This window comes from Dermacentor albipictus, chromosome 1, assembly GCF_038994185.2.
Source record: "Dermacentor albipictus isolate Rhodes 1998 colony chromosome 1, USDA_Dalb.pri_finalv2, whole genome shotgun sequence".
NCBI lineage: Eukaryota > Metazoa > Arthropoda > Arachnida > Ixodida > Ixodidae > Dermacentor > Dermacentor albipictus.
In genome coordinates this window covers 23,259,270-23,274,616 of record NC_091821.1, presented here as the reverse complement: position 1 = coordinate 23,274,616, position 15,347 = coordinate 23,259,270, and the positions used below count along the sequence as shown (strand labels likewise).

The window sequence follows — 15,347 nt, the reverse complement described above, 5'->3', positions numbered from 1 at the left end:
AACATTAGGAAAAACAAATATGTTTAAGAGTAGGAATAAGCCCGATGACAAGAATATTTGTGTTCGATTTCCAAATAGTGACACTGAGCGCATTACAGTGTTTAAATTTTAGGTGTACATATTCAGGGAAATGAAAAGCTGGACGCCCCAAATCAATAGCTACATGACAGTATGTCTAGATCAACCTCTGTTTTCTTCCATATCAGATCTCTGGCACCAAATTTGCTGAAACTTCGGTTATACTACGCACTCGCCCCATTCTCATCTCCAGCACTGTCTTCTAATCTGGGGTAAGACTTCAAGAACGAACCTTGAAATATTAGGTATTCTACAGAAGACAGCTGTCCGCTGGATTGAAATTTTACAACCAACTGATCACACTGCACTATGTTTTTAACTTATATTTGCTGAATGTTACGCATCTCTACAACTTTATTCTCGCTTTGCATATCTGCAATGTCGCAAATGAGGTGAACATGTATATAGCACACTGCTACCCTACTAATGTTCCCTATGATCTTCGACACGACCGAGTTAGAACACCGTTATACAGGACCATACACGGAAATCGAACAATATATCATGCAATATATCCAACCTGGTGCACAGTAACAGATATATGTACGAGATTATTAAATAGGACGGCTCTGACCTCCTTTTAAAGAAAAAAGGATTATTATATTTTACTATAAGGTTCCATGCCCTGGATGAGTTCATCAACATCATCATCAGCCTAGTTACGCCCACTGCAGGGCGAAGGCCTCTCCCATACTTCTCCAACTACCCCGGTCATGTACTAATTGTGGCCATGTTGTCCCTGCAAACGTCTTAATGTCATCCGCCCACCCAACTTTTTGCCGCCCCCTGCTACGCTTCCCTTCCCTTGTAATCCAGTCCGTAACCCTTAATGACCGTCGGTTATCTTCCCTCCTCATTACATGTCCTGCCCATGCCCATTTCTTTTTCTTGATGTCAACTAAGATGTCATTTACCCGCGTTTGTTGCCTCACCCAATCTGCTCTTTTCTTATCCCTTAACGTTACACCGATCATTCTTCTTTCCATAGCTCGTTGCGTCGTCCTCAATTTCAGCAGAACCCTTTTCGTAAGCCTCCAGGTTTCTGCCCCATATGTGAGTACTGGTAACACACAACTGTTATACACTTTCCTTTTGAGGGATAGTGGCAACCTGCTGTTCATGATTTGAGAATGCCTGCCAAACGCACCCCAGCCCATTCTTATTCTTCTGGTTATTTCAGTCTCAGGATCCGGATCCGTGGTCACTACCTGCCCTAAGTAGATGTATTCCCTTACCACTTCCAGTGCCTCGCTACCTATCGTAAGCTGCTGTTCTCTTCCGAGACTGTTAAACATTACTTTAGTTTTCTGCAGATTAATTTTCAGACTCACCCTTCTGTTTTCCCTCTCCAGGTCAGTGAGCATGCATTGCAATTGGTCTCCTGAGTTACTAAGCAAGGCAATATCATCAGCGAATCGCAAGTTGCTAAGGTATTCTCCATCAACTTTTATCCCCCATTCTTCCCGCTCCAGGTCTCTGAATACCTCCTGTAAACATGCGGTGAATAGCATTGGAGAGATCGTATCTCCCTGTCTGACGCCTTTCTTTATTGGGATTTTGTTGCTTTCTTTGTGGAGGACTACGGTGGCTGTCGAGCCGCTATAGATATCTTCCAGTATTTTTGCATATGGCTCATCTACACCCTGATTCCGTAATGCCTCCATGACTGCTGAGGTTTCGACTGAATCAAACGCTTTCTCGTAATCAATGAAATCTATATATAAGGGTTGGTTATATTCTGCACATTTTTCTATCACCTGATTGATAGTGTGAATATGGTCTATTGTTGAGTAGCCTTTACGGAATCCTGCCTGGTCCTTTGGTTGACAGAAGTCTAAGGTGTTCCTGATTCTATTTGCGATTACCTTAGTAAATACTTTGTAGGCAACGGACAGTAAGCTGATCGGTCTATAATTTTTCAAGTCTTTGGCGTCCCCTTTCTTATGGATTAGGATTATGTTAGCGTTCTTCCAAGATTCCGGTACGCTCGAGGTTATGAGGCATTGCGTATACAGGGTGGCCAGTTTCTCTAGAACAATCTGACCACCATCCTTCAACAAATCTGCTGTTACCTGATCCTCCCCAGCTGCCTTCCCCCTTTGCATAGCTCCTAAGGCTTTCTTTATTTCTTCTGGCGTTACCTGCGGGATTTCGAATTCCTCTAGGCTATTCTCTCTTCTACGATCGTCGTGGGTGCTACTGGTACTATATATATCTCTGTAGAACTCCTCAACCACTTGAACTATCTCATCCATATTAGTAACGATATTGCCGGCTTTGTCTCTCAACGCACACATCTGATTCTTGCCTATTCCTAGTTTCTTCTTCACTGTTTTTAGGCTTCCTCCGTTCCTGAGAGCCTGTTCAATTCTATCCATATTATAGTTCCTGATGTCCGCTGTTTTACGCTTGTTGATTAACTCCGAAAGTTCTGCCAGTTCTATTCTAGCTGTAGGGTTAGAGGTTTTCATACATTGGCGTTTCTTGATCAGATCTTTTGTCTCCTGCGATAGCTTATTGGTTTCCTGTCTAACGGCGTTACCACCGACTTCTATTGCGCACTCCTTAATGATGCCCATGAGATTGTCGTTCATTGCTTCAACACTAAGGTCCTCTTCCTGAATTAAAGCCGAATACCTGTTCTGTAGCTTGATCCGGAATTCCTCTAGTTTCCCTCTTACCGCTAGCTCATTGATTGGCTTCTTGTGTACCAGTTTCTTCCGTTCCCGCCTCACGTTTAGGCTAATTCGAGTTCTTACCATCCTATGGTCACTGCAGCGTACCTTGCCGAGCACGTCTACATCTTGTATGATGCCAGGGTTCGCGTAGAGTATGAAGTCGATTTCATTTCTAGTCTCACCATTCGGGCTCCTCCACGTCCACTTTCGACTAACCCGCTTGCGGAAAAAGGTATTCATTATCGGCATATTATTCTGTTCTGCAAACTCTACTAATAACTCTCCTCTGCTATTCCTAGAGCCTATGCCATATTCCCCCACTGACTTGTCTCCAGCCTGCTTCTTGCCTACCCTGGCATTGAAGTCGCCCATCAGTATCGTGTATTTTGTTTTGACTTTACCCATCGCCGATTCCACGTCTTCATAAAAGCTTTCGACTTCCTGGTCATCATGACTGCATGTAGGGGCATAGTCTTGTACCACCTTCAATTTGTACCTCTTATTAAGTTTCACAACAAGACCTGCCACCCTCTCGTTAATGCTATAGAATTCCTGTATGTTACCAGCTATTTCCTTATTAATCAGGAATCCGACTCCTAGTCCTCGTCTCTCCGCTAAGCCCCGGTAGCACAGTACGTGCCCGCTTTTTAGCACTGTATATGCTTCTTTTTTCCTCCTAACCTCACTGAGCCCTATCATATCCCATTACTACCCTCTAATTCCTCCAATAACACTGCTAGACTCGCCTCACTAGATAACGTTCTAACGTTAAACGTTGCCAGGTTCAGATTCCAATGGCGGCCTGCTGAATTAAAAATTACCTTTTGTTGCCTGTTCTACTGCATATGTTGTTACTGATTGTTTGCTACATTTTGTACTTTCAAGTGCACCTTCCTGCTGTGGTAAGTGTTTTGTGTACTTGTCCACTTCACAATATGGTGTAATTTGGCATTTCCGCAATCTGTTTCTTGCTGTTTTGTTTCGTGCTGAATATAATGCAGGCTGCTTCTCGCGTGAGTGCGTTTCTGTTGAGGATGAACGGTGGTGCAGATTGGGATGTGCAGTGGTCGCCCTTCCCAATGGTGGAAGGGTGGCTACATTTTTATTATTAAATTGCGTGTTGCGTATATTGTGTGGGTTGCTTGCGGGGTCATTCGAGCAAAGGAATTAATTAGAAAATTATAGCAACAGAGGACTGCTTTGTGGCCAACTGCATTGTACTGACTCTAATCAAAGCCTTGCCGACCGAGCGGCGGCCGCCCCTTGCCGCTTGAACTGTGGACTCGCCCATGATCAGTGAGCCTATACACGGGCGGTGCCGCTCATCGAACTCTATTCCATTACTTTGGAAATCTCGAAGAGTCGAGGTTGAGAGTAAATTTGCGTTTCGCGGAGAGCACTATAGCGCTTTTTTTAGAGGTGGGTGAATATTCGAAATTTCGAATACGACTTGAATATTACACGCCAACTATTCCTATTCCTATTCCAAAAGGAACTATTCGGTATTTTCCAATATCGAAACTAACCCAATATTTAGCAACAGCAGACTGTCAAACTCGGGTTACCATGCTCCGTCTGCTAACCCAAGTATCGCAAAAGATCAAATTTGAAAGGACGAAAGTTTTTGAAGCAATGCAGAAACAAAGCGGATAATGCAAGTTTTGTTTTTAGTTTCCATGTGGAAGTCACCTGACAATCTGAATTTACTTGTAGTCTACAATTTACTGGTTCTTGGAGTCTAGTCATATAGCAGGCTAATCGTTTATGATACAACCAATTATGTTTTCCTTGGAACAATTCATTTTCACGTGTTTACTCCACAGAAGTCCTACTGATGCTTTTTTTACAGCGATGTATATGGCTAGGATTTTGCGCATTTTTATTCTGCATGAACAAAACTATTATCATCAATGGCTCATACCACCGTAAGCATTCATACTCCCGTAAGCAAGCAAAAAATGCAATGGCTTATAGCCCCGTGAGGCAGAGGTTACAAGCACTCAGCAAAGTGAAGCAAACAGTGCTTAAATTATTTCTAACCATGCATACAATGTACAGAACAGCATGTAGAAAACTGTCAGCATCAATGGCTCATACCCCCATGAGCAATGGCCCATACCCCCGTAAGCAAGAAAAATGGAATGAATCATAGTCCCGCAAGATTTATGGCTACTCACTTTGCGGGAGTTAGGTGCGATGATACTACCCTTGTTGTCGTTGTCGATGATTTCAATGTGGATGTGTCGGTACCGAAAATGGGGTGGTTTACGTGTTCCGCGTTGTACACATATCCCTTGCGATCCTACACCGATCCGCCCCAACCGAACACCCAGCGGTGTACGTGCATCGACTTGACATAATCAAAGAATGGGATTGCAGTTGCGAGTGAAATTATGACCACCAATCAGGACAATGAGTGAGTGTGCGTACCTTTCGTCACAATGACCACCCATCAAGACAATAAATGAGTTCTTACCTTTGTTCAAAATTATGTGTCACCTCCGTGTCGTGTGCTAAACAGCTTCGCTTGTCAACCACATTCATAGAGTGGAATGACTCATGATTTTTTCTTTTTCCACAGCTTCTGATCTTTTCGGAAAGCTAGCCATACACGCCATTATTTCTTATTAATTCTTAGAAAAGATGTTTGAAATTGGGCTCTAAAGATGTTCAGAGGCTATTTGTGTAGACATTTTATTCACAATTAGTGTGTTCCAAACTGATCCTAATTGTCCCTGATATTCGGCTGCCTCTTTTTCACTAGAATGCACAAGCGTGGTACCCAATTATGCCGAAAGAAATGTACCTGTTATAAATATCTGCGTCTGCCTTCGACTAGGCGATATTCGATTCAATCTTCAATTGCATATTTGATACTTACTATTCGTGCTGAATTCATATTCGAAAAATTTGATAAATTAACCTCCAGTTTCTTGCTTTTCCAGGTGTGCGATGTGCCGTTCTGTTCCTTATCCTCCTCACCCACACTGATGACCGATGTCCAGGTGTCGCCGAGCACTAGACAGTGGCTTGCTTGCTTGCTTGCTCCCTCCCTCCCTATATCATGGTGCGTACCCATCACGGGGGATTGGCCAAGAAGCCAACGCTTAAATGTATAGGGGGGAGATAAACCTTGAGAGAAAAAAGTATGTAGCAAAGTAAAGTTCGAAGTTACAAGAAATTAAAGTAGACAAACTAATTTTAGATTAGTTTTTCTCTCTCTCTTTCTTTATTTCTCTGTTTAGGTTGCACACGTACCATGGGGGCGCACAAGTGTATTCTGTGACGCGGCGCTTGCGCCTGGTTAATCGCGTCGTATACTTGCGGCCTCTGTAGTTAAACAGCCATATCGAGCTTTCACTTTTTAACAGCCATATACTTTTCTAGTTAAAGATTAGTTAGTTTATTTTGACTTTTTCGTAGGTATGACTCACCCAAGGCATTCAGTAACTAGCCCTCCACCACTAATTCGTGCTCTTCTCTGCCGGCCGTGCTGTTCCTTGCAAAGTTTCGTACAAGAAAGATAGACGATCAACAAATCGGAGTCATTCTTGTTTTGCTTGGACACATGAAAGAACGAAAGAAAAACGAACCAAGAGAACGTTCATTGCACCTTAACCAAATCTCCACTCAACCCTCAATCAAACCTTCAATCAATATACAGGGAAGTTTGCGCCTGTGTTTGTTTTATTTGTGACTTGTACACACCCGACTTGTAGATGTTTCACAGAAACAAGCATCACGGTTGGTATTGCCCAAAATATGGTTATCTAGAACAGTTCTTAAGCGCAGTGTACATGCTTTTATTCTCATTGCACGTACTTTTCATCAGCATCAGAGCATAGAAGTGTCGATTATGAATGCGTTTTCAGCAATAAATGAAGAAAAACTAAATATCGTACAAACATTCTAACTATATTTCATTGGCTGATTTTGAATATCATCTTTAAAAAAGTACGTGCTTTTAATACCACGTCAATGGCGGCTCAAGAAATATTCAACGGAACTATCGCACAATGGATTTTCAATAGAATTTGAGTGGCCAAGATTCAAGAGGTTTCAATACTTACCTGAATGGCATTTCAAAAAATGCACAATGTGTTGTCAATACATTATGCAACATCGACCAATGACATTTCAACATTTTCTCAACAAAATTTCCTTTTTTGCGAAACAAGGACAATTCATGAACAAAGAAACAATTTGCGCTAGTGAACATATTATGAATGCTTTCTTGCAATTGTAGTTCTTCCTTTCTTCTTTTCTTTCTGTATGTCTGCTTCCGCGGAAGGTCATTTTCCACAGAAGCCAAACCATCGTAAGTGATTGGCCTGGTCGGAATCCCGCGACCCTGTATGGTGCAGGGACCTGTTCTGTTCACGCCACAGGCAACGCCCGCGACGCGGAACAATGCATCACCCGTCGAATCTAGTGGCCGCATTCGTCCCAGCTGGAGGATGACGGCGCCTTCGCGCAGCCGAAGGCGTCGCCGAAGGCGCGCAGAGTGGGCAGCGCGAAGCGGCACACGCGGTCGGCCAGGCCGCGCTGCTCGACGCTCCGCTGATACCAATTTATGCAGAGGCCCACGAAGAAGAGCTGCTCGGGTGTCAGGCCGAACTGATCCGCCTCGTGGCGGAAGTGTGCCGCATTTTGCGGCATCTGGCGGAAACCCTGCGTGAAGACGGCGCGAAGCCTTGTTCGCACTAAACACAGCGGCGAAAATAGAAGCTATATATACAGGGTGCCCCAGCTAACCTTAGCCAAGCCATCCAAAGCAAATTATTATTTAGAAACCGTGGTGCGAGTTACAATTTTAAGACCTACGGTATTCGGTCGCCAGACCTATTGCAACCGAACGCCACGCACGTCTCAAAATCTTGTCTTGCACCACCCTTTCTTTTAATAATTATTTTCTTTGAATGCCTTGGCTAAGGTTAGCTGGGACACATGGTATAGGGTGCCTCAGCGAACGTTATCCAACCTGTTGTAAGGGGAAAAAAATTCAGAGTCATTCACTCTGGGAAGGTGGACGACCAGCGGAGCTATATATACATATAAAGAAAATAACATAAAACAGCAAAAAAATATAACACAAATATGAACGCTATTATGATTATCTGTATTGACGTTTATCTCGTGACCGCAGTAGTTATGGCTTTATGGTCGCTATGACAGACGGCCATGGGCTCTGTGACAACGCTGAAGATGTTCTTAGCGAACATTACGTCTATGCACGACCGATGGCGCGTCGTGGAGACATTGGTCTTGGTGTACCATTGAAGGCCGAACCTTTCCAAGAGAAACGCCAAGAAGCACTCACCGTCGGGGCGAGATGCACCGACGATAAAGTCACCCACAATGACGATGGTATTTGGGTCAACCGGGAGGATCCACCCAATGCGTCGATGATAAAGTCTTCATCCGGAAGGCTTTATTGATCCCGGAACGTCTTTTGACGTTCCGGGATCAACGTATACGGTGGCGACAACAATTCCGTCCCCAGTCTACGGCGCACGCGTCGGCAATTCCACGGCAAGGTCTCACCCGTCGTCGGTAAGGCATAGGGCGCAACGGCTGCGCTGTCGTTGCTTGCGTAGATCGCAACGCATCAAACCGCAATCCGTCATCCATCACCGGTTTTGACCCATCTGGCATCAAACGCAGCTGGGACACACGCGCTAATACGATTTCGCTTTATGTTTAAGCTATTTTAACTCTATAGACGCCGCCATCGTTTTTGCGTATACGTACAAGCTCGTCCACTCTTCGCTTCGATGCGCCGCCGCGCCGGACGCACTGGCGCCCCGCGGAGCGCGGCCACGGTGAGCCGTGTTCACCCTAAGAGTGGACGAGCCTGTACGTCACGAAACGCTGAAAACTAACCTAAGACAGCTCCATTGTAAAAAAAAAAGGAAATAAAGAGCACGGTGCAAGATACAGTTATAAGACCTACGGTGTTCGGTCATTTGACCTGTGACGAATGATCACCATATGTTTTATAATTGTATCTCGCACTGTGCTTTTTTTTTTGCTTTTGGCTAACGTGAGCTAGGGCACACGGAATACGACATCACTTGTGCGCACAGCGCTACTCTAACTGGTGGTTAGATCCGACTCCGCAAGCAATACCGTAGCTCGTTTCAGTTGACGAAAATCAAAATCGAATGACTGTACTCGCAGCTAAATATTTACAATGTAAGCGCCACCACTACTGCTTGACTGCACGGCGCCTTTCTACTGAATGTTTGCGTGGCTGTGCCACAATGCACTGTTTCTCCTTGTTGTAGCCGAAATGGCTTCTAAAACTGGTACAGCGCAACATAGAAAGGAAGAAAGAAGCCAAGCCGGCCAGATAAAGGAACAGAGCGCTGTTCCTTTATGTGGCCCGTCTGGCTTACTTCTTCCTTTCTGTGTGGCACTGTAATAGTTTTAGAAAGCAATACCAACTCGGCATACGCTCAACCCTAGCGAAATGGCTTGTTTTTTTTTCTTTTCTTTAAGGCAATTATTTCTTAACAAATTACATTTTCTTTTCTTTAAGGCAATTATTTCTTAGCAAATTAGCTTTTCCGTGTATCGGGTATGTTTTTCTAGTCTCTTTCGTGGGCTGATTCCGACGATAGTGCAGTCTAAAGACGTGGGCCCTCGCCGTGGGTATGTAAAGCTTAAAAATGTGAGCTGATCCCGAAGATAGCGCTGTTAAAAAGTTTAAGCAGTCCAACGCTCCTCCTACATCCTCCACGCGAGGAGTGACACGATAGAGTGCCGGCCGGCAGGTGATCGTGAAAGGCTTCCAGCACCTCACGTTGCAGAGCACGTGGCATGACCGGGAGCCATTTGTTGCCATCGGCGTGATAAATGTAGCGATGTAAAGCCGCACTGTGCAGCTTGAATTGATTAAGTTGTCAAGTCGTCGTGGTTCGGCAGAGGGTAGCGAGTTAGAGCATCAGCGTCCTGATGCGTCTTTCCAGACCTGTAGGGGACATCGAAATCGTACTCCTGTAAGCAAAGCACCCAGCCGACCAGCCGAGTCGACAAGTTCTTTACCGATGAAAGCCAGCACAGTGCGTTGTAATCGGGGACGACTGTAAAATGGCGACTGTGGAGATGTAGGCGAAGGTGGCGGGCGCATTGTAGAGTCCAAAACGCATCACATTAAACTTGTAGAGCTTATCTGGGGTGGCAAACGATGTTTTTTCCTTGTCGCATTCGGACATCGATACATGCCAGTAGCCTCATCTAAGGTCAAGGCTAGAAAAAAATTATATTCGGTGCTGTGTAGCGTATCTAGTGCATCGTCGATCCGTGGCAAGGGGTAAACATCATTGCGCGGGATTTTGTTCAGCGCACGTTAATCGGCGCAGAAACACACTGAATCGTCTTCTGCACTACAGCAACTGGAGAGGACGAGGGACTAGTGGAAGGACGTATGATATTTCGTCGAAGCTTGTCTGATACGTTTTCCTCGATGATTTTACGTTCTGTAAGAGGCATGCGATATGGGCGCCGGTGAACAATACGGGAGTCGTCAGTCTGTATGCGGTGGGTAGCGGCGGTAGTCATACTGAGGACGGACGAAAGTGACATCGAACAAGGAAGCGTGTTTGTTCAATAGGGTCAGAAGACCTTGACGCTAGGCAGGTGTCAGGTCGGGGCTTATGGTTGCCGACAATGGTGGGGAAGAGGCATTGCTTAGCGGCGATCTTTACTATGGTAGATCTGTCGAAAGGGCAACAATTGCAACGGGATGAGTGCCAACAGCGCAAGTAAAAGTTGACCCACGGGGCAAAATTTTGGATTCGGGAGTTTGATTTAAAGCGGTAAGCAACGCAGACCCCTCAGAGAAGCGAAAAAGGCCAAGGGTAATCAGAATCTCTCGAGATAGGGTATGGCCGTAGGATAGAATGAGTACGTCGTCATCCACGTTGTTGTTGGAGCTGACACTTATAATCTCTTCTCTAGATGGCCAAAGAACGTAATCGGAAGAGGTGACGAGGCAAATGCGTTCTTCATGGTTTGGTAAAGGATAGCCGGTGGCATCCAGATGTTTCATGCGCTGACGATAAGAGGTAGAAGCGGATGCAGAAGTCGCACCTGAAAATTAGTTCGTGGGTACACTCACGAAAGACCCCAAAAACAGTGGTGTGTCGAATTCCGTACAAGCAGTACACTGCGCGATTGGACGAATAATAGCGTTGGTCGCTCCACGGATTGAAGGGCCGGAGTAAGGCACTATCACGTTTCGAAAGCAGGAACAAAAGCCATGATAAGCCATGACAAGTAGTAGTCACAAGTTCGGCAGTCACTCTGGAGGAATCGTAGGCTGATACATTTGATGCAGTTTTCCCTTCTAAGACTGCAACAGGGAGTTTTACGAGTGGGTGTTCGTGGCGTGAGATGCGGGCCAGAGAGGCGACACTGAACGACAATGTGGAGAAGGTGACCTGTGGCAAGATTCACGATAATTCATAGGCATATCAGTGAGCGTAAGGAAGGAGAAGGTGACCGGTGATAAAGCGGTGCGCTGGTAGCCCATTGCTGGGCGCACACCTGTACGTTCCTCAGGAGCATAGCCACGTTGCTCATCCTTTTGACGCTTTCGACAAAACTGGAATATGGGCCCTCAATAGCCACAGTAATAGCAAATGGGTCTGGCAGGACACAGAGCGGAGTAGCAACGCTGTACACGCCCTGGCGGTTACAAAGATGCCACTAGAGCATGGTCTTCTGGTCTAGGCAGAAGGGGTGGTAGAGGCTGAAGAAGGCGCCCCAACGTCGGCATACATTGGTGCCTGACGAATGCAGGATCCGTCAGAGCACATTAGATGCGAAGCGGACCTGATCTGTTGCTTAATTATGTCGCGCAAGTCGGTCGGTGAACAAGGGACGGTATTTTCCGGAGCGCAGGAAGCACCCGCCCGTGAAGCTCTTCTTGAACGATGTCGCGGATCAGCGTGCTCAAGTACATGTCCGAAGGGAGGCGAATGTCCGAGGCATCGGTGCATAGCTGGAGGGACTGGAGTTCCTCAGGTCGCTCGCAAGTAGTGACCACAGCCTGGATGGTAGCAGGATTTTTCGTAGCAAGGGCGTTGTTAGGCGACGGTGTTTATGCCTTTAATAAGGTGGCGTACTCGGTCACCCTGAGACATGGGGGCGTTCACACGCTTGCACAGTGCAAGCACATCCTCAATGTATGAGGTATACGATTCCCAAAAGAACTGGATGCGCTCAGTGAGCTTCTTCGCGACCTCAGCGCGAACAGCGTGGGAGAACCGAAAATCTGCCGAAGCTGTTGCGTTAACTCCGCTCAGTGAGGAAAAAAATGGCTCATGGTTCCAAAATCAAGTTTTCACGGCATCGGACAGGTTGAACGTGACGTCCCGCAACTTCTGTAAACTGTCCCACTTGTTGAATACGCTTACGAGATTGTAGTTTTGGGGCCAGTTCTTGCCGTCATTCCCTCATAGACCAGCGAAGACTTGTGAGTCGCGCTGACGGCTGTTGATGGTCACAATGGATGGCGAAGGCTGCAGTGGAGTGGTGGCATCGGACGGGCCTGGATTCGCTGGAGCGAGCATTACCGGTGGTGTTTAATGTGGCGACCCGAGCGGAGCTCCACTGAGGACGTGCGAGAAGTATTGGGGAACGAAAAGCACCTCCATCACTTATAAGGAACCGCTCGTGCTTCCACACGAAGATGAAGCTTTGCAGCTGATGATTATATTGTTACGGGGAGAAAAGATGCTTGACAATATATTTACAAGATATATACAATGAGTAGAAGACAGGCATACAAGATGGAGCCCGTGCGCGCCACTGTCAGTGATCGTCGTCTTGGTCAGTCCTCTCATCATCGTTCGCTACTGCAGCGCCTCGTAGCATGACCCGCGGTGGCGAAGGCACTGTTCCGGCACTTGGTAGGTTTGAGTGATGTCGCTTCAGTCGAGCTACGTGAACGATATCAGAGGACGATCGTGGTGTGGAGGTATCTAGAGGGTGTAACTCGTAGATCACGTCCGTCACTTGACGCAAGACATGGTATGGGCCTGAGTAGGGTGAAATTAGATTTTCACTAAGACCAACTCGCCATGCTGGTTTCCAAAGAAGCACGATGTAACCAGGGTTAAAGTGGGCATCGTGGTGACGAGCGTCATATATGCGTCGGTGCTTTTCTTGGGAAGTGGTCAGATGCAGGCTTGCAATCTCGCATGCCTCAATAGCTCTAGATATGACATCTCGTGCATATTCTAACGTTGTATCGAGAACGGCTGGGAGGATCGTATCAAACGGTAATATAGGGTCTCGTCCATACAAATAAAAAATGGAGAGAAACCAGCAGAATCATGGCGGGACGTATTGTAGGCGAATGTGACGAACAGCAGAGCGGCATCGCAGTCACGGTGGTCGGTGGAGGCGTACATAGCGCCCATTTCTGTGATAGTTCTATTAAGCCGCTCTGTGAGGCCGTTGGTCTGGGTGTGATACACTGTTGTAAACTTGTGCTTTGTAGTGCAGGTGCGCAATGTGTCCTGGACAACCTGTTAGAGAAAGTAGGGACCCCGGTCGGTAAGGAGTTGTTGGGCAGCGCCGTGGTGAAGTATCACTGCGTTGAGGAGGAAGTCAGCGACGTCGGTTGCACAACCGGGAGAGCCCGCGTGATCGCGTACCGGGTGATGTAGCCCGTAGCAACTGCTATCCACTTGTTCCCACTAAGCGATAGAGGAAAATGTCAAGACCAGCTCGAAAGAATGACGCAGATTGTATTTCAATGGGCTGAAGACGGCCAGCTGGTAGGGCTGCTGTTTTTTTTTTTTTTTGGTGCTGACAAGATTTACAGGAGGCGGCGTAACGGCAAACGGAAGAGTAAATACCGGGCCAAAAGAAACGAAGCCGAACACGGTCATACAGCTGTGTGTCTTTGAGACTCCCAGATAACCATTGGTTGGGACATCATGAAACTGTGCGAGCGCACTAGCACGCATATGCTTAGGAACGACCAGTAGCAGTTCAGGGCAATCAGGGTGCATGTTGTATCGGTACAATATGCCATCTTGCAGCACAAACATACGCTAAGAGGAGGAAGTTTGCAGTTCCGTCAGGCTGAGAATGATGTCTCTCAGGTAAGGGTCGCGTCGTTGCTCATCGGCGATGTCACCAAACGCGGTAAGCGCGAGGACGCAAGTTGACTCTGGTCTCGGGGTGGTCTGGTGGGTCTACTCGATGGTCGGCCTGTCTTATACACCACTGTGTAAGAGTACTCTTGGAGCCGTAGAGCCCACCGATCGAGACGTCCAGCTGGATCTGTTAAAGATGAAAGCCAGCATAGGGCGTGATGATCGGTGATAACCGTGAAAGTCCGTCCATAGAAGTAGGGGCGAAATTTACCCACTGCCCAAACGAGGGCGAGGCATTCACGTTCGGTGATCGAGTAATTGCGTTTGGCTGGTGACAGAAGACGGCTAGCGTACGCAATGACAAGGTCGTTACCGTGCTGTCGCTGTGCCAAAACAGCGTCGATACCGTGGCCGCTGGCGTCGGTGCGAGCCTCCGTTGGGCCGGACACGTCAAGTGGCCGAGAATTGGTGGCGGCGTGAGTAGCGTCCTCAGCTCAGCGAATGCACTCGCTTGGTCGGGACCACAGACAAAAGCCGCGTCTTCCTTAAAAAGTTCCGTTAGAGGGCGTGAGATGTCAGCAAAATTTCGCACGAATCTGTGGAAGTAGGAGCAGAGGCCTAAAAAGCTTCCAATGTCGGTTGTGTACGTGGGCACAGGGAAATCCTTGACCGCGCGTACTTTCTCCCGATCGGAACGAACACTGGAAGAGTCGACGAGGTGTCCGAGCACAGTAAGTTGACGGCAGCCGAAGTGACATGTCGTCGAATTGAGCTGAAGTCTCGCCTTTCGGAACACTGAAAGAACTGTCGAGAGACGCTCGAGGCGGGTGTCAAATGTCAGCGAAAAGACAATTATATTATAGAGGTAGAGCAAGCAGATTGACCACTTTTAAGCCGGAGGGCGTCCACCATTCGTTCGAATGTGGCGGAAGCACTGCATAGCCCGAATTGCATCACCTTAAACTGATCACCATCAGGTATAATAAACGCCGTCCTTTCACGATCCATGTCGTCAACTGCGATCTTCCAATACGCGGAACGAAGGTCTATTGAAGAACATTACTAGGAACCACTGAGACAGTCAAGGGCGTCATCTATCCGAGGTAAGGGGTACAAGTCTTTTTTTTGCTACTTGGGGCCCTATAACATAAAACTATTCTAATATGTTTTTATTCCAATCTTCTGACGTCAAACTTGCGTAACCGCAGACGCAAGCATCGGGCAGTGACCCACAGGGTTGTCTGAACACACCAATCAAACGCTCTCCTAGATCATAGGAGGTCACTTTTGTTTGCTTGAAAAACGAATAAAATTGCCTACATTGAGCGGCTTGTCGTATTTTATTGGCTGACAAGAGGCGAGCAGCAGACTCAAGTGGAGAGGGATTCGATGGGGCGGAGCCACTGCACTAAAACCGATAAGCGGATAAAGAGGGCGGTGCTGGCGTCTGCGATTGGTCCGCTTTCCCTTACTTAGC

General features: G+C 46.9%; 1 protein-coding gene and 1 long non-coding RNA gene across 2 annotated transcripts in view; one reads left to right on the top strand and one right to left on the bottom strand.

Annotated features, from left to right (window-relative positions):
• Positions 1–15,347, top strand: part of LOC135920472 (uncharacterized) — a 252,501-nt gene that overhangs the window by 31,552 nt on the left and 205,602 nt on the right. The window contains exon 2 of the long non-coding RNA XR_010570261.1: positions 5,702–5,823. This is a non-coding gene — a long non-coding RNA (uncharacterized lncRNA). The remainder of the gene's footprint in view (positions 1–5,701; positions 5,824–15,347) is intronic.
• Positions 6,524–15,347, bottom strand: part of LOC135920465 (neprilysin-1-like) — a 28,343-nt gene continuing 19,519 nt past the window's right edge. The window contains exon 6 of the mRNA XM_065454714.2: positions 6,524–7,427. Within this exon, the coding sequence (XP_065310786.1) occupies positions 7,185–7,427 (243 nt within the window). The 3' untranslated portion in view covers positions 6,524–7,184. The remainder of the gene's footprint in view (positions 7,428–15,347) is intronic.